Source organism: Globicephala melas, chromosome 8, assembly GCF_963455315.2.
Source record: "Globicephala melas chromosome 8, mGloMel1.2, whole genome shotgun sequence".
Taxonomy (NCBI): domain Eukaryota; kingdom Metazoa; phylum Chordata; class Mammalia; order Artiodactyla; family Delphinidae; genus Globicephala; species Globicephala melas.
Window position 1 is genome coordinate 78,729,797 of NC_083321.1, and position 19,069 is coordinate 78,748,865.

The 19,069-nt window shown below is 35.7% G+C and overlaps 1 protein-coding gene across 1 annotated transcript in view; it reads left to right on the plus strand.

Moving 5' to 3' along the window:
- Positions 1-19,069, plus strand: part of DYNC2H1 (dynein cytoplasmic 2 heavy chain 1) — a 370,694-nt gene that overhangs the window by 202,779 nt on the left and 148,846 nt on the right. The window contains exons 72-76 of the mRNA XM_030835708.2: positions 46-96; positions 893-970; positions 2,978-3,109; positions 4,098-4,170; positions 16,610-16,770. Coding sequence (XP_030691568.2) covers positions 46-96; positions 893-970; positions 2,978-3,109; positions 4,098-4,170; positions 16,610-16,770 — 495 coding nt within the window. The remainder of the gene's footprint in view (positions 1-45; positions 97-892; positions 971-2,977; positions 3,110-4,097; positions 4,171-16,609; positions 16,771-19,069) is intronic.

A 19,069-nucleotide genomic window follows, 5' to 3' on the forward strand; every position in this document is an offset into this window, starting at 1 on the left:
AATGGTTAGAATATTTTTTGTGTTTCTCATATTTTTATTTAATAGGAATGGGATACATTTACAGGTGTGGTTGTTGGAGACATGTTGCGGAAAGCTGTAAGTTAGAATAACAAAATTATTATTTCACTCTTAGTGAAAATAACTCTGGCTTTGATTTCATGAAATATAATTTGCTTGAGAGAAGTTTTAAATTACTGTTGAAATTATATTTTAATTAGAGGACTATATCTTTGCCTCTATTGCCCTAATAGAAAATGGACCTATATGTGTTTTTTTGTCCTTGAGGACATGTATTATTCTGAGAATATTAATTAAATATAAGAAATTAATATGGTTTCTTTTTTTCAGTGTATATATATTTGGTTCCAAGAACACTTTTGTAATTTGAAGAAGATCAAACCTCGTAACATAACTAGGAAAATTTTCTTATATAAGTAAAGTTAAAAATTACTTCATTTAACTTTTGACAACTTTATTCAAATTTAGCTTTTTCTCTAGTAATTTTCTATTTAAACATGTAATGGATAATATTATTCTTCAAAGCAACCTATCCAAACTGTAATGCGAAACCTAGATTATATCTGACATGCAAAATATAATTAAAAATAATATAATTCTATGGAAGTTTCTTATTACATTTGAGTTTTTCTGAAGTTTTACAAAAGATTAAGCCCTATGAAAATGAATGCAACATTTGTCTAAATGTTTACCAGTACCTGACGTTATGTAGAATTTTACCATATTGACTTGTAAAATAGATAAAAATTAAAGAATACATAGAATGAGTTTTTTTCAAAATAGTGTTCATAAAATTAGCTGGTCAATTTTTAATTTTTTTGAAGTCTGAGTTTTACCAGATATACTAAAGAAAATAATTGCTCTTATTAAAAAGGACTCTCAACAAAGAATACGTGATCAACTTCCGTCTTGGATTGATCAGGAAAGAAGCTGGGCAGTGGCAACATTAAAGGTATTCCTCTTCTACTATGAGAGATTTATTTTTTTTTAGTATTTGAGTTATTTCTGTTTATATTTTTATGTGCTACTTATTCATACTCAGTGTTGATATTTTTGTGAAAATGATGTAAAATCCCTGGGTAAAAGAATATCCAAGAATTATTCTGATTAGTCCTTTAAACAATTTTAATAGAATGCAAAAAATCAATAATTATGAAAAATAGTGAGAATTTGAAGAGATTTCTGGATTATTGGGCAGGACCTCTGAACTATTTCATGAACTCCTAATGGCAAACTTAATAATAATCAACATGATACAGTTAAAATTGTTTGAACAATTGATCTACTGAGAGGTTACACTTGGAAAAGAATCTTAACTGTGTTAACCTAAAAATTATAATGATGGGGCTTCCCTGGTGGCGCAGTGGTTGAGAGTCTGCCTGCCGATGCAGGGGACACGGGTTCGTGCCCCGGTCCGGGAAGATCCCACATGCCGTGAAGCGGCTGGGTCCATGAGCCATGGCCGCTGAGCCTGTGTGTCTGGAGCCTGTGCTCCGCAACAGGAGAGGCCACAACAGTGAGAGGCCCACATACCGGAAAAAAAAAAAAAAAAAATTATAATGATGCTTTTTTTCACATACTAATTTCTTGTTAAGTAAAGAAATGCAAAACATTTAGGAAAGGGGGGCTTTCCTATTCAGAGAAAGTTTATAATATACATTAGTGTTTTATTATCATTTTAGTTTATAAAACATTTTCAAATGAATTATCTTATTCAATTATCACACAAACCTTAAGAGGGAGGTATTATTAACTTTCTTTTTACAGATGAGAAATAAGAATCAGTGCAGCGAGTTGCAAAATGCATGAACCTATTTTCTTTTCAATTTCATACATATTTTTGAGGAACTGTTATGTGCCAAGCATCATGTTAAATACTTCAGATGCATTACTTATTTTATTATCACAATGACCTATTGAAGAAGTCATAATTATGCCTGTTTTTGAGAAGAGCAAACTGAGGTGTAGACAGGTTAAATAATTTATCCAATATCAAATAGCTGGGAAGTTTTGGAACTATGATTTTAATTAAGGCATTCTGACACCACATTCCTACATGCCTTTGATATGTAGGTTTTCCAAATATAGTGTCTTTTTCCTCTCTTTCTCTCCTTCCTTCTTTCCCCTCCCCACAGTTTCTTCCCCTGGTATGACTTGGGCAGTGAGGATGGGGGCATGGGGAAGAAAAAGCCTAACTCCCAACAGTTCTGTCTGTGTTCTTTACTCAGGCTAAAGTGTTGTTTTTGTGGGGAATGAAAGACAAATATACTTCTCTCAAAATCTGTAACATATGTTTCCATTCTTCCTTTCCTTTCCCTGCTTTTCTTCACAACTATTCTAATGGTACAGTAGCACATGGTTAAAACGGTAGGAGTAGCCAGCAGTTATTGATGACTTACTATGTTCAAGGTATGCAGAATTTGAAAGTGGATCATCTCATTAGATATTTTCAACATTGTGAGGGAGCTACTGTTATTGTCCTCATTTAACAGATAAAAAAACTAAGGCCCAGAGTGATATAGTCACTTACTTATGGTCACTGAGAAAGTATAGAGTCAAGATTTGAAACTGGGCATATTTTTGCACTCTAACATGGAACTCCGTTCTGGCAATGGTTAAAATTTGCACGTGGTTTTAATGAAAGTATTCTTTTCTCCACAAGGTGGATATAGGTACAAATGTTTTTACATAGAGAAAAGATTTGTTAATTTGCAGTATTGATTTAGTACTACTTTGGAAATATTTGCTTTTATTTAATTCTGGATTAGATAAGTCTGCCATACTGTTTCTGATCTAGAAGTGATTAAATAAGCCAACACGAATTAGAAAACAAATGGTAAATATCAATAATTGGTTTCCACTTACTTTTTTTAGTGTGTGTGTGTATTTAGTATGGATGTATGTATGTGTATTTATATTTGCTTGTAGCTCAGTATATATGTTTATTTTTATTTTTTAGATTGTTCTCCCCAGTCTTTATCAGACCCTCTGTTTTGAAGATGTAGCTTTGTGGCATACTTATTATCATAATTCAATGTGTGAGCAAGAGTTTCCATCTATTCTTGCAAAGAAAGTTTCCTTATTTCAGCAGGTAAATTGTCTAAACGCGTAAATGTATTTAATGTTTCTGTTGTCACTCAGAAGCCATTTAAATAAAAGCTTTGCCTTTAGGGTGTCACATAACCTTAATGGGCATATGTGGGAAAAGGCTTTCTGCTTTTGCCACCTTGTCCAGACAGTGAAATCATTGGCAACGTTTCTGGGTAGAGTGTCTCCCACTGTAGCTTTTCTTACTTCCTCTGCCTCTGACCCAAGGGGGATTTCTCAATAGAGAACACGTCTTACCGAAATAAGTTTAAGTATAGATTGTACAGGTTCTTCACTCTTTTCCCAGGGTTCTCTCTAAGGAAAAGACCCTATGGTGAGGAACAGGGAACTTTTTTTTTCCATTTTGTTTTGAAATATAATGATGAAACCTACTGGTGGGTTCCACTCAGTCTTTTGGCTAGACCAAAGTCTTAGGTTGGAGAGGACACAGGAGTTGACACTCCAGGAAATGACCCTTCCATTTATATTTCTTAACTAGGCTGCTGGCTGTGCTTCTGCCCCTTGTTGAATTCTGTTTCACCAAGTGTGTTTAAAAACAATGAAAAAAAAAAAAAAACTGAGAAAAACTTCATTTGAAAACTTAAACATCTAGGAACAGATAGATATGATTCAGCATAAAATTGGTAGTTTGAAAATTTTGGTTAAGAGTTTTATGCTTCTGCACTGCTGTCACCAAGAATGCTTTACCTACATACCCTTATTTTCACCGGCCATTGGGCCCTTTATTAGTTCCTGAAGACATAGCTAACGCTATGACCCTTACATGCTGATGTTTACTTTTGATGGTAGATCTGATGAATTTTAGTAATATTTTGGCTATTAAAGACGTGTCTTTTTATATACCTATTGTGACAGTTTTAGGCATAGTAAATATTGTGGTAAACATTTGTTTGATTTAACATTAACTATTGTTTAGTTACAGCTGTTATAGGAACTTTATTATTTAAAAATACTCTGTACTTTATTTTAAGGTTCTTGTGGTACAGGCTCTCAGACCAGACAGATTGCAAAGTGCCATGACTCTATTTGCATGTAAAACTCTGGGTAAGTACACTTCTTTTCTAGAACTAGACCAGTGACCTGAAGTATGTGTTTTTAATTTACATTTTATTCTATGCTGACCTTAGTTTAGAAAGATTATACATTTTTTCCCCTTTATCGTACTTATCTTACAATCTCTACCTGTTTTTTTTGGTTTTTTGTTTTTATTTTGGCCACTCCGCGGGGCATGTGGGATCTTAGTTCCCCTACCAGGGATCAAACCCGCACCCCCTGCACTGGAAGCACGGAGTCTTAACCACTGGACCGCCAGGGAAGTCCCTTGAAGTAACCTTTTACTACCATTTTTTGAGAAAATAGAAGCAATAAGACAGAAAATATTTATTTCCCACTAACAGTTCTACCAGCTACCTACAATGGTACTCATACTCATTCTGCTTTCCCTTCTGTTACTCTGAATGAATGTCCTTGCTCCAATTAAAGGCCAGCCATTTGCTCTTTCCTTTTTCATTCCTGCCATTATCCCTTTTTCCTGAATCATCAATTTCACCTTCTTTACTGGATCCTTTCTGTTAGTATACAAACATATTTTAGTATCACCTGTCTTAAAAATGCTGCCCATGACCCTCTATCCCCTTTCTTTCATCCCATTTCTTTATTTTCTTCTACAACAAAACATCCTGAAAGTGTGTCCATAGTCAAAGACCACAGTAATCCATTTCCTCAACTCTTATTCTACCTTCAACTCATTCTATTTGTACTTCCTCCCTAAAGTTCCACAAGATTGCTCTTGTTAAGGTTAATGAGGTCTTCTTCCATATATCTATTTCCAGTAGTGACTTCTGTGCTTTTATCTTACTTGATCTCTCAACAAAGTTGTCCATTTGTTCCTTCTTTAAACACTTTCCACTTTCTTCTCTTGATTATTATGTTTCCTCTTTCATTTCTCAATCCTTTTAGGATTTTCCTTTTCTCTTTCCTTTATTGGTTGCTTCTCTGTATGTTGGAGTATTCTTTCTTCCTTCTAAATGTTGGAATATTCTTCCTTCCACTGCAGTCTTGCCCTGGGTTCCCTTCTTTCATTATTATACATTCTTTCATGACCTCATTCAGTTCCTGACTTTAAATATCATTTGTAAATTACTGACTTTTATATCTCTTATTTCTAACCCCAACCTCGCTGTGGAATTCTAGGATCATATATACAGATGCTCATTTGATGTTTTCTTATGAATGTCAGATGACCAATACAGAACTTTTGATTTGTCTGTATTAGGATCCACTCAGTTGCTCAAAACAAAAAACCCAGAAGTGATCCTTTCTCTCTTTTCGTTACTTCATATACCCAATCTACCAGCTAGTCCTTTTGGCTCCAACTCTAAAACTTACTCTGAATTCATTTACTTGGTGTCATTATTACCAACCTAATGCAAACCACCATCATCTCTCACCTCATTTACTGCCATAGCTTTGGCTCTATCTTCATAATGTGGAGAATCTAATTACTTCTCATACTTCCACTACCATCTACCACTTTTTTCAAGCCACCATTATATCAGGCTTTCTTTCTTTCCCACTTCCAGTTTATTCTCAGCATAGCAGCTAGAGCGTCTCTTGAAATGTAAGTTAGATCATATCACTTCTCCGTTCTAACTCTCTGATGGCACCTCATCTTTCTCAGAGTCCCTCCATTGTCTTACAGGGTCTTACCTCTTCTGGTCCTCTTCTTCCCCTCAGATCTCATCTCCTACCACTGTCACCCTTGCTCAATCTTTAACAACCACAGTAGCCTTTTTCCTGTTTTTCTAGTGCTGCAAGTTTGTTTCTGCAGTCTCAAGGCCTTTGCACTTGCTGTTCCTTCTTCCAGCAGATTTCCACCCCCAGTTATCACCCTTGCTTCTCTTCTCAATTGTCATCTTTTAAGTTAATACTTTCTCTGAGCACTGTCTATATAATAATGTACTCTTTCCTCAGCTCTCCATATCCTCCTTTGCCTTGTTTATTTTAACTATTATCACCATCTGACATATTGTTATTTACCTGTTTATTAATTTCCTTTTCCCCAACTAGAATATTAGCCACATGAGGGCACAAGCTTTGTTTTGTTCATGGTTGTGCCCCAGTGCCTTAAACAGCTTCTGGCGCATGGGCACTGTAAGTGTGTGTTAAATCAGAGACCGCTTTCCTCATCGGTCTCCCTGCCTCAGTTTGCGCTTCCTCTTCAGTCCATTCTCTCCAGAAGGCTGTGTGAGCTTTTAAAAACTTAAACCAAATCATCTCTCTTTTTTGCTTAACATTTCCAAAATCTTTTCAAAAAACACTTAGAATGAATTCCAGATTTATATATGATTGATGCTTGAACAGCATGGTTTTGAACTGTGCAGGTCCACTTTTATGCAGATTTTTTTCTAATAGTAAATACTACAGTACTACATGATCCACAGGTGGTTGAATCTGAATATGTGGGACTCCGGGTATGGAGGAACTGTGGATACAGAGGAACTACGGATACAGAAGGTCAACTCTAAGCTATGTTCAGATTTTTGCCTGTGGACGGTCAGTGTCCATAACCCCCCTGCATTATCTACGGGTCAACTGTATAAGCTTACAAAGCCCCACACAGTCTGGCCCCAACCTTCTTCTCTAACCTCATCTTGCTTCCTTCTTGCCTGCCACTGTGCCTTCGTGGGGAAAACAACCTTAGGGCTTTTGCACTGTTTGTTCTCTGTTTTTGTTTGTTTTTTTCTTTTTTATTAATTGTTGGCTCCTCTGTATCATTCAGATGTTAACGTTGCATTTTCAGAAAGGCCTTTCCGGGCCATTTAATCAGTACCAACACATCTACCTGCTTTAATTCTTTACCCATTTCTTAACACTAACTGATATATTTCTTGCTCATTTATATATATTTTTTGTCTGTTCCTATAACTCTAATGCAAGTTTAAATAAAATGAGGCAATTTCAGAGAAGTTCTTAGGAGGCTATTCTTTTCTCACCCATGTAGTCTTTAAAAATATGCTCTTTGTGCCACATTGCACATGACCTTTCTTATTGAATTTGTAGTTTGACCCTCTGCCTACTCTCTGAAATACTTCTGTATTGTATTATTTCATCTCTAGGTTAAATGACATTTAAGGTTTAATGGCATAAGTGAAAACCTCATGATATGCACATATTCAAATGCTTTGAAAGTTTGATATACTTCTAAAATTATACTCTACCTATTTCTAAGCAAAAGCCATATATACTGGTATATGGCCTGATGACTTTGTATTTGGTCAAGTGGTTTATTAATACAGTTTTTATATAAAATTGGAGGTTTTACTATATGAATAAGTTTTAAAAGTTCATATTGCTGGAAAATGACAAGCACTTATCTTTTTAATCAAATTTTAGAGATTTGATTTCAAATGTAATTTCTCAAACATTATTCATATGGAAAGACTTTTATTAAGTTTTAGCAATCCTTTTTATAATCTATAAACTTTAAAATAGTAACTTACAAAGATGCATTTATGAAAGTAGTTTTGGTTTGAAGATTTAAGTTAGCAGAACATGCCTCAAAACTTTCAGGCATGCTGCTTTAATATAATCCTACAAACCAAGCCTTGTGTACTAACACAGTCTACTGCATTACTTTTTCAAAATAGCAGTTACCAGATGCAGATATTCTGACTTCTGTAATTCTGATTTAATAATTATTCTGAGCACAATATTATGCTGTGTGTATTGAGGTACTCATGTTCACAGAAGATGGTGCAATAGCTGCAAGAACCAGTAACTTCTCAAAGGTTCTTCATCAAAAAGTCTTTTTGAGCCTTTCCTCGTTTTACATTCCTCTACTTCTCTTATCCATGCTAACATCCCATCCCATGATCTTTGCTTCCATAGCTCAATCTGTCCTGTGACATCTGTGTCTAAGAGAAAAGGAAGGACATAAGGAAATGTGTATTCATTTTCTATTGCTGCTGTAACAAATTGCCGCAAATTAGCAGCTTAGAACAATACCCATTTATTATCTCATAGTTCTATAGGTCAGAAGTCTGGTAGGCCCTCCTGGTTTCTCTGATCCAAGTTGCCCAAGGCTAAATAAATACAGATGTTGGTCATTTGGACTCTTATTAGGAGGTTCTGGGAAGAATCCATTTCCAAACTCACTCAGCTGAATTTGCACCATGCAGTTGGACAATTGAGGTTCTTTTTGTCGTTTTGAGTTCTTAGAAGTCTGTCTCAGTTTTTAGAAGCCTTTGCATTCTTTGATTGTATTTGTGGCCCCCTTCCTCCTTCTTTATAGCCACCAATGGCAGATTGATTTCTTCTTATGCTTCACATCTCTGACCGCCCCCTCTGCCTCATCTCTCCTGTTCTCTCTTCAGGCTGCATCTCTTTGACTTTAAGCTGGAGAAGTATTTCTGCTTTCCAAGGCTCAAGTGATTAAATTGGCACACTTGGATAATATGGGATAATCTTATTTTAAGATCCACGACCTTAGTTACATCTACAAAGTCCTTTCACAGAAGTACCTAGGTTAGTGTTTGATTGAACAACCAAGGGGTAGGAATCTTGAAAGTGGTATCTTTAGAATTTTACTCTACCACAAAATGTTGGACATTTTTGGTTTGTTTCCAGGCTTGAGTATTATTGCATTTCTAAAGAGTATTTTCCCATTTAGTTGGTTGATGTGTGTTAGATTAGGTAGTGGTTGTCGATTTTCCTTCTTTTTATTGATATTTGTGTTACATTTTAAGAGTTGTCTTTTTTCTCTGATAAAGGAAAAGTAATTTTCTTATCAGTCTCTTTGTTAAGGAGGATGAGATGAATGAGGAAGAATGAATCAACTATACTTGCTAACTATAATAGTTTGATAGTATTTGCTGCTTTCTTTACTCAGATACCTAAAAAGTACAGGAGCAATATTCTTTCCTTTTTATGGGCTTCCCTGGTGGTGCAGTGGTTGAGAGTCCGCCTGCCGATGCAGGGGACATGGGTTCATGCCCCGGTCCGGGAAGATCCCACATGCCGCGGAGTGGCTGGGCCTGTGAGCCATGGCTGCTGAGCCTGCGCGTCCGGAGCCTGTACTCCGCAACTGGAGAGGCCACAGTAGTGAGAGGCCCACGTACCGCAATAAAACAAAACAAAACAAACAGAAAAACAAATATTCTTTCCTTTTTAAACTGCAAATTAGTTCTTTTTTATTATCTCAACATTTTGTCTGAGTAAAATAAAATACAATAAAGGTTAGAGTTATTTTGTTGACTTATTTTTAGTTCTTTTTTTCTTTTGAGAGAATTTATGTATTTTAACCGTCAAGGTCAAAATATAAGATCCCAGTGATTTACAAGTAGTTTTATGCTTTGATAATTCACAATGGGATGAACATTTTTGGCTCTTTAACTTTATTGAATAGCTTTGAATGATTGACACTGACAGTTCAAATGCTGTCATGAGTCAAAATTAGTTGGGTTTTAAAACCAGTGATTATGTATAGACTAAGTTTACTTAAAGTGCAATGTGGATTTTACAGGAGTTTTGTGGGTGGAATGGCTAACATGCAATTCCCAGTAACATGAGTGTCACCTGTGTTATCTTAAACAGTAAACTGTTTCTCATGAGTTTTTTCTTTAAATCCAAAATGTTCCAATACTTTGAAATATTGTATAAATTGGATTAATGAATATATATTTATCTTCTGTGGGATTTTTTTTTAACATCTTTATTGGAGTATAATTGCTTTACAATGGTGTGTTAGTTTCTGCTTTACAACAAAATGAATCAGTTATATATATACATATGTCCCCATATCTCTTCCCTCTTGTATCTCCCTCCCTCCCACCCTCCCTATCCCACCCTCCAGGTGGTCACAAAGCACCGAGCTGATCTCCCTGTGCTATGCGACTGCTTCCCACTAGCTATCTACCTTACGTTCGATAGTGTATATATGTCCATGCCTCTCTCTCGCTTTGTCACAGCTTACCCTTCCCCCTCCCCATATCCTCAAGTCCGTTCTCTAGTAGGTCTGTGTCTTTATTCCTGTCTTACCCCTAGGTTCTTCATGACATTTTTTTTTCTTAAATTCCATATATATGTGTTAGCATACGGTATTTGTCTCTCTCTTTCTGACTTACTTCACTCTGTATGACAGACTCTAGGTCTATCCACCTCATTACAAATAGCTCGATTTCGTTTCTTTTTATGGCTGAGTAATATTCCATTGTATATATGTGCCACATCTTCTTTATCCATTCATCCAATGATGGACACTTAGGTTGTTTCCATCTCTGGGCTATTGTAAACAGAGCTGCAATGAACATTTTGGTACATGACTCTTTTTGAATTATGGTTTTCTCAGGGTATATGCCCAGTAGTGGGATTGCTGGGTCATATGGTAGTTGTATTGGTAGTTTTTTAAGGAACCCCCATACTGTTCTCCACAATGGCTGTATCAGTTTACATTCCCACCAACAGTGCAAGAGGGTTCCCTTTTCTCCACACTCTCTCCAGCATTTATTGTTTCTAGATTTTTTGATGATGGCCATTCTGACTGGTGTGAGATGATATCTCATTGTAATTTTGATTTGCATTTCTCTAATGATTAATGATGTTGAACATTCTTTCATGTGTTTGTTGGCAGTCTGTATATCTTCTTTGGAGAAATGTCTATTAGGTATTCTGCCCATTTTTCAATTGGGTTGTTTGTTTTTTTGTTATTAAGCTGCATGAGCTGCTTATAAATTTTGGAGATTAATCCTTTGTCAGTTGCTTCATTTGCAAATATTTTCTCCCATTCTGAGGGTTGTCTTTTGGTCTTGTTTATGGTTTCCTTTGCTGTGCAAAAGCTTTGAAGTTTCATTAGGTCCCATTTGTTTACTTTTGTTTTTATTTCCATTTCTCTAGGAGGTGGGTCAAAAAGGATCTTGCTGTGATTTATGTCATAGAGTGTTCTGCTTATCTTTTGCTCTAAGAGTTTTATAGATTTTAACGTTAGAAATAATAATTGAATTTATGCTTGGCTCTGTATACAAAATGGTGAGCAAAACAGATAAAATTCCTCATGGAGTTTAAAGTGTCTATTTGTTAAATTAAGAAATGATATGGTAATCATTTTAACTTTTAAAAGATAATTTCTGTATTGGCATGTATTTTCCAAATAAAACATATGTTTCAGTCAGTATATGCATACCTTGTTTTATTGCACTTTGCAGTTACTGTAGTTTTTACAAATTAAAGGTTGTGGCAGTCCAGTGTCAAGCAAGTCTTTTGGCACTATTTTTCAAACAGCATTTGTTCAACTTGTGTCTGTGTTGCATTTTGGTAATTCTCACCATATTTCCAACTTCTTCATTATTATTATATTTGTTATGGTGATCTGTGATCAGTGATCTTTGATGTTACTCTTGTAATTGTTTTTGAGGTGCCAAATAATGCCTACATGAAACATTGAACTTAAGTGATAAACATTATGTGTGTCTGACTGCTCTACCACCCAGCTGTTCCCCCCATCTCTCTCCCTCTCCTCAGGCCTCCCTATTCCCTGAGACACAACAAATTGAAATTAGGTCAGTTAATAACACTAAAATGTCCTCAAGGTAAAGGAGGAGTCATGTGTCTTTCTCATTAAGCTTAGTGAGGAAAGCATGTCCAAAGCTGAGATAGTCTGAAAGCTAGGCTTCTTGCTCTGAACTGTTAGCCAAGATATAAATGCAAAGGAAAAGTTCTTGAAGGAAATTAAAAGTGCTACTCCAGTGGCACATGACTGATAAGAAAGTGAGACATTCTTATTGTTGATATGGAGAAATTTTTGGAGGTCTGGATAGAAGATCAACCCAGATACAACATTTCCTTAAGCTAAAACCTAATCCAGAGAGACGCCCTAACTCTCTTCAATTCTGCGAAGGCTGAGAGAGGTCAGAACGCTGCAGAAGAAAAGTTTGAAGCTAGCAGAGATTGGTTCATGAGCTTTAAGGAAAGAAGCTGTCTTCATAACATAAATGTGCAAAGTAAAGCAGCAAGTGCTGATGTAAAAGCTGCAGTAAGTTATCCAGAAGATCTAGCTAAGATAATAAGTAAAGGTAGCTACACTAAACAATAGGTTTTCAATGTAGACGAGACAGCCTTCTATTAGAAGAGGATGCCATCTAGGACTTTCATAGCTACAGAGGAGAAGTCAATACCTGTCATCAGAGCTTCAAAGGACAGGCTAACTCTCTTGTTAGGGGCTAATGCAGCTGCTACCTTTAAGTTGAAGCCAATGCTCATTTACCGTTTTACAAATCCTCAGGCCCTTAAGAATTATGCTAAAAAGCTACTCTGCCTGTGCTCTATAAATGGAACAACAAAGCTTGGATGACAGCACGTCTGTTTAGAACATGGTATACTAGATTAAGCTCACTGTTGACCCACTGCTCAGAAAATAAAAAAGTTTCCTTTTAAAATAATACTGCTCACTGATAATACACCTGGTCACCCAAGAGCTCTGATGGGAATATACAATGAGATTCGTGTTGTTTTCATGCCTGTTAATACAACATCCATTCTGCAGCCCGTGGATCAGGAAATAATTTGCTATTCAAGTGTTGTTATTTAAGAAATGCATTTTCTTAGGCCATAGCTCCCATGGATAGTGATTCCTCTGATGGATTTTGGCAAAGTAAGTTGAAAACCTTCTGGAAAGGATTCCCCATTCTAGATGCCATTAAGAACATTCACGATTCATGGGAAGGGGTCAAAATATCAATATGAACAGGAGTTTGGAAGAAGTTGATTCCAACCTTCATGGATGACTTTGAGAGGTTCAGGACTTAAGTAGAAGAAGTAACTGAAGATGTTGTGGAAATAGCAATAGAGCTAGAATCAGATGTGGAGCCTGAAGATGTGGCTGAATTGCTGCAATCCCATGATTAAAAAAATTATGGATAAAGAGTTATTTCTTACAGATGAGCAAAGAAAGTGACTTCTTGAGATGGATTCTACTCCTGGTGAAGATGCTGTGAAGATTGTTGAAATGACAACAAAGGATTTAGAATATTACATAAACTTAGTTGATTAAGCAGTGTCAGGATTTGACTCCAATTTTGAAAGAAGTTCTACTGTGGATAAAATGCTGCCAAACAGCATTGCACGCTACAGAAAAATCATTGGTGAAAGGAAGAGTCAATCGATGTAGCACACTTCAGTGTTGTCTTATTTTAAGAAATTGCCACAGGCACCCCAGCTTTCAGCAGCCACCACCCTGATCAGTCAGCAGCCGTCAACAATGAGGCGAGAATCTCCACCAGCAAACAGATTACATCTTGCTGAAGGCTCAAATGATGGTTAGCATTTTTTAGCAATAAAGTATTTTTTAGTTAAGTTATTTATATTGTTTGTTTAGACATATTGCTCTTGCATACTTAACAGACTACAGTATAGTGTAAACATAACTTTTATATGCACTGGGGAACCAAAAAATTCATGTGACTTGCTTTATCACGATGTTTGCTTTATTGCGGTGGTCTGGAACTGAACCCACAATATCTCTGAGATACGCCTGTAGTTGTTAGAAAAGATAAGGAGAAATATATTATACCAGAATTACCTATCCTTCTCAGGAGCATTTGCAACAAACTGACAGTAGCTCATAGTGCATATAATAAAAATGTTTGTGGTCATTTTATATGAAAATATCTTTATATACATTTTGACATATTCTTATCACATAGTACATCTAATTAGAGGTCTATGAGAAGATATAGAGGAGTAAAAAGATGAGAAACACCTGTTTTTCCATCATTACAAGATAATCATCATTAACTTTTTTTTTTTTTTTTTGGCTGTACGCGGGCCTCTCACTGTTGCGGCCTCTCCCGTTGCGGAGCACAGGCTCCGGAAGTGCAGGTTCAGCGGCCATGGCTCACGGGCCCAGCCGCTCCGTGGCATGTGGGGTCTTCCCTGACCGGGGCACGAACACGCGTCCCCTGCATCGGCAGGCGGACTCTCAACCACTGCGCCACCAGGGAAGCCCATCATTAACATTTTTATGTACACCTTTCTATTCTTTTTAGGCACATAGATGCATATACAATATGGTATCATGTTGCCTAATCTACTTTCCTTTTCATGGGTATACTATTCTTATTTTATCCACATTTAAATTTCATCATCAAACACTGAGCTCAAGTATATGCTGGCCATATGTTCAGATATTTGAAATAAAGATAAATGGACAGACGGCTTTAATGGTTTAATATGTTAAGCATTGCACAATATTCAACAATTAGAGAAAGTCTAGGGGATGGTATAACCATATACCTTTATATATTTAGGGCCACAAGTATACGGACAAGCCCTACAATTTGAGGAAAATCCTGCTCAGGACTGAACAGAGAGGTCCTTGGTTGCCGATGGACTCTCCCCTTGACTTCAGACTTGAGACAAACCAAGGGGTCTGTCAATATACAAAACCCACTGATTTCAGGAGAAACAGGAGCAATAGGATAGGTATTAAGGAATTGGTTCTTGCCAATTAGGATTGTGGTGGCCAGTCTGAAGCGAGCAGAGTTGGCTGGAGGCTGGAAATGTTGCAGCTCTAGTCCAGAACAGCAGTCTAGAGACAGAATGGTTAGTGCTTTCTTCCAAAATTCCCAGTTTTCCAAACAGGTTCCTAGGCTGCTTTCCTCAAACAGTGCTAATCTACTTTTAAGTGCATGATCTTTTACTTCACTATTTTTGTAACTTCAGTTCCTTTATATCACTATCAGAAATTACTCATTCAGACTACTGTTTCTAAAAACTTGTGTTTCCCCTGTTTTAACTAGTATTAAGAGCTACAAGGAAAATTCTTGTACATACTTCTGCATTCATATTCTGAATTATTTCTTGAATTAATTATAGTTTAAATTACTGAGTCAAGGGCAATGTGCATTTTTAAGACTTTTGATGCATTTTATCATATCACAGTACATTTAATTGGCCTAGAATGCTTATGAGAATTTATGAATAAATAAATGAACATATGAAAATAAAAATATTTATTACATTGCCATGAGTATATAAGAATTCTTTTCTGTTACAAAGAATGAGTGTTACCAGTTTAATTAAAAACAAAATTCATAAGATATGCCTCTAGAAGCAGTTCATCAGTTTTACATGGCTGTTGGGGTAAATTTCACCTAGTATTAGAAATATTTCTGTCTTTGAAAATCCTTGCTTAGCATTGTTTATTGCTGCTGTGAAGAATACAGGGGAAGAGTTCAGGTGTGAAATTTGTCTTTTCAGGATGGTCATCTAGAAATGCCTGTTTTAGCCCATCTTGATGGCATTGAATTCATATTTTAAAGTGCCTGTTACAGAATTCCTTAAGAATGTCTTTGCCTGCTATTTTAGGATTTCTGAGGTACAATATTATCTATTCATTTCTACAGTTGAGGATATAAGAAAGCACTTCTTTCCTCTGTACTCATTCTGTTACATTCTAATCCTCTATTTTTAAACCCTTGTATCATACTCTTCTTTTTAGCTCAGTTCAGACAAGTGTATTTTTGATTTTTAATTGAAATGGGTCTTCTTTAGCTTGACTTTTACTAAATACGTTAATAATGGAAACATTAAAGTTTTAGCAGAAGAGTTTTAAATATAACAGTGAAGTTATAATTTCTTGTCTGTGTAGGACTTTACAGTTTGTGAAGAGCTTCAGAATAGAAAAAAGAACAGATGAATTACCTTGAATACAGTTAGCAGTTAGTGGCTGGGTGGTCTTTGGGAAGACATTAAATTTCCTTGAGTATGCTTAGCATAGAGTATGTGATGAATAAATAGAATCTATTTTTATTTTGTATCCTATTTTGCCTCCAAATGACCTATGGATTGTTTTATCCCTGTTTTACAATTGAGGAAACCAAGGCACAGTGCATTTTAGTGATTTGCATAGGGTCATTTAGCTAACAAACATAAACTGAGATCTATATTTTTGTCTCCAAAATAAGCATTTTTTCATTCTATACCACTTTTTTTTTTCTCTTAATGCAAGGACATAAGAAATAAATCTTTGTCCTATATCATGAGAGTGATATTATTTACCACATCATGTGGAAATCTGATTCCGCATATGCATGGCACAGAGTAGGCTCTCAGTTATATAAATGAATGAAAACCTGTATGGTAATATGGTTGGCTTCAGTCTTTTGTAGGGAGAGAATTGTATATTAAGACCGCAGTGCTGATTGTGTCTGTTGAATGTGGTATTCAGGGTACCTACCTCTTAACGTTGTTGTTAGGATTAGATGATGTCATAGATGTAAAGCATTTAGAAAAATGCCTGGCACCTTAAACATTCAATAAATGTTAGTTCCTACTAGTATGTGAATGATTTTAGAGTGAGAAACCTTTAATATGTATAGGATTATAGTTCACTTAGTTATTATCTGTTATATATCATGTAATTAGTTTTAATAGACTTTTTCTGGTTCATGTTGCTATTTATTGGTAATTTCTTTAATATATCTTTTAGGACTGAAAGAGTTGTCCCCACCTCCTCTAAATCTCAAACGTTTATACAAAGAGACACTAGAAATTGAACCCATATTGATAATCATTTCCCCGGGTGCTGATCCTTCTCAGGAACTCCAAGAACTTGCTAATGCTGAGAGAAGTGGAGAGTGTTATCATCAGGTCAGTACATATTACCCTGCTGTTTTTGCTACAGCTATTGATCTTCCTGCCATACTTGATTCTATTAGTGGAACAGACATTTTTTGTTGCGGTGTGCCAACTAATGTCCCTGGAAAGTGTCCACATCCTGATCCCCAGAAGGAACTTTGCAACTGTAATTAAGTTAAGCATTTTGCAGTGGAGAGGTTATCCTGGATTATTCATTTGGGCCCAATATAGTCATAAAGGTCCTTTTAAGAAGGAGGCAGAAGAAGCAGAGGGAAGGAGGGAGATGTGAGGAAGCAGAGGTCAAAGAGGTGAGAAGTTGCTGTGCTGCTGGCTTTGAAGATGGTAGAAGGGGCCACAGACAAAGAAATGTAGGTGGATTCTAGAAGTTCGAAAAGGCAACGGAAGGATTCTCTCCTAAAGCCTCCAGAAAGAACAGCCCTGCAGTACTACCTTTATTTTCGAACCCTGACACCTTGATTTAAAAATAGATCAATAGAAGAGTGGGACTTCTAACCTCCAGAAGTCTGATAAGATAATATATTTGTCTCATATAATACCATTTTGTCCTGAGCTAAATTTCTGAGTTTTAGTTTGTTCAGATTAGCATCTCTTTTTCAATTCAGTTGGCATGTAAGTTTGAAAATGAATTAATTTACCCTCAATTTTTGACATGTGAAAAAAATAAATCTTTTTCATTGGGAAAATAATTAATAATGATTAAAAAACCAGAATACTTTCACAGCAACCAAAAATTGACAAGTGGGAATGTTATGAGGACTATAAGTAGAAGATAGCAAAATAGCAGAGAGTTAGGCTTAGTTGTACAGGTTTTGCACTAACTCTAGGGAGTTTCATTCAATCCTAGTTATAGTGTATTAATATATTAGGACAATATTCAATTGTCAGTGAGATGTCTTGAGGAAGGGGAGCCCTCTTCTATAGGCTGTATCTGTTAGCAGTGATATTGGCAGAAAGATAAAACTATTTGCACTCACTGTAAGTTTGACTATATGAATTTCTAGACTTTTGTGTACTTGCAAAATTTTTTAATATTGTAAAACCTTTAAATACAGACGTATTTAGTCATAAATCTCCTGTTATTTTAAAGTTTTTTTTGCTATGCTGAATGTATGTCCTAAGGATAATAATATATTCTTAATGCAAAAAAGTAATTTTCATTTCAAGAAACTGTTTTTTTTTTTTTTTTTTTGATGTAGGGGCTAACCATCTTCTTGACATTTCCTGTTGTGCTTTTTAAAAATGTATTTTTTTTCTTAGAGTATATGTTTTCGTCTAATGTTTCATGAACCTTTAAGCTGTTTTCATACAATTTATGCCTTATAGAAAATTTTGAGTTCCTACTTTCAGCTACCATTTCAGCTCAGCAAACTACTTATTCTTTTTTTCCCCTCTGATTCTGTTGTACATGCCTTCAACTGTTTCAAGGGGTTTTTTTTTGCATTTTAATAATGGCAAACTAATACGTGCATCTAAACAGTTCAACCAGTATTTGTTTTATCCCTCCTATTTGCTTAGTTCTGGGTTAGATCTTGAAAATTAAAAAAAAACAATATATGAGTATTTATTACCTGTTTTGTTACATGCTTTTGTATGCAATGAATTAGACGCATGGTTCCCACTCTCAACAACTTTATAGTCTAATTGAAAAGCAAAATCAATACTTGTAAAAGTCAATTAAAAAACAATGAAATGCTATCTTATATTCATTATGAAAAGAGAGATCGCTGTGGTTTGAAGAAGTCTATAACAGTATTCTTCAAAGTGTTTTGACTATGTACCCAATAAAATATTTGAGCCAGGACTCTCAGTAAATGTGTTTCTCTCATATATACAGAGACAGATATAGCTGTACTGATACTTAAGTATTATATGTATTATCCTTAAAGAGACATATGGCGGAGTTTAAACTTGGTATAGTAAGTAGCATGCAACCAGTTTAGACCCTTGACTAAAACTTTTTTATAGAATCCTAGACTTAAGTAGACTTAACTAGTCTATTCATTCAAATAATACAGAAATCTTATATACTGAATCTATTTTCTAGGGTGTTTCGGCTTCTGCTTGGATGTTTTCTATTTTATAAAATAAAATAGAAAACATCATAAAGGTCTAGCCTAGCCTATTACATGAGTGTCCTAAGTGCAGATAGACTATAGGGATTGGAAATACAGGAATGGAATTCCAGTGAGACCAGGATTCTCCTTCCCTCTTCCTCTCCCATCTCTTCTTTTTCTCCCCTCCCCCTTTCTTCTTTTCTCTCTCTCTCCTTCCTGCCTCCTCTCCTTGAAAA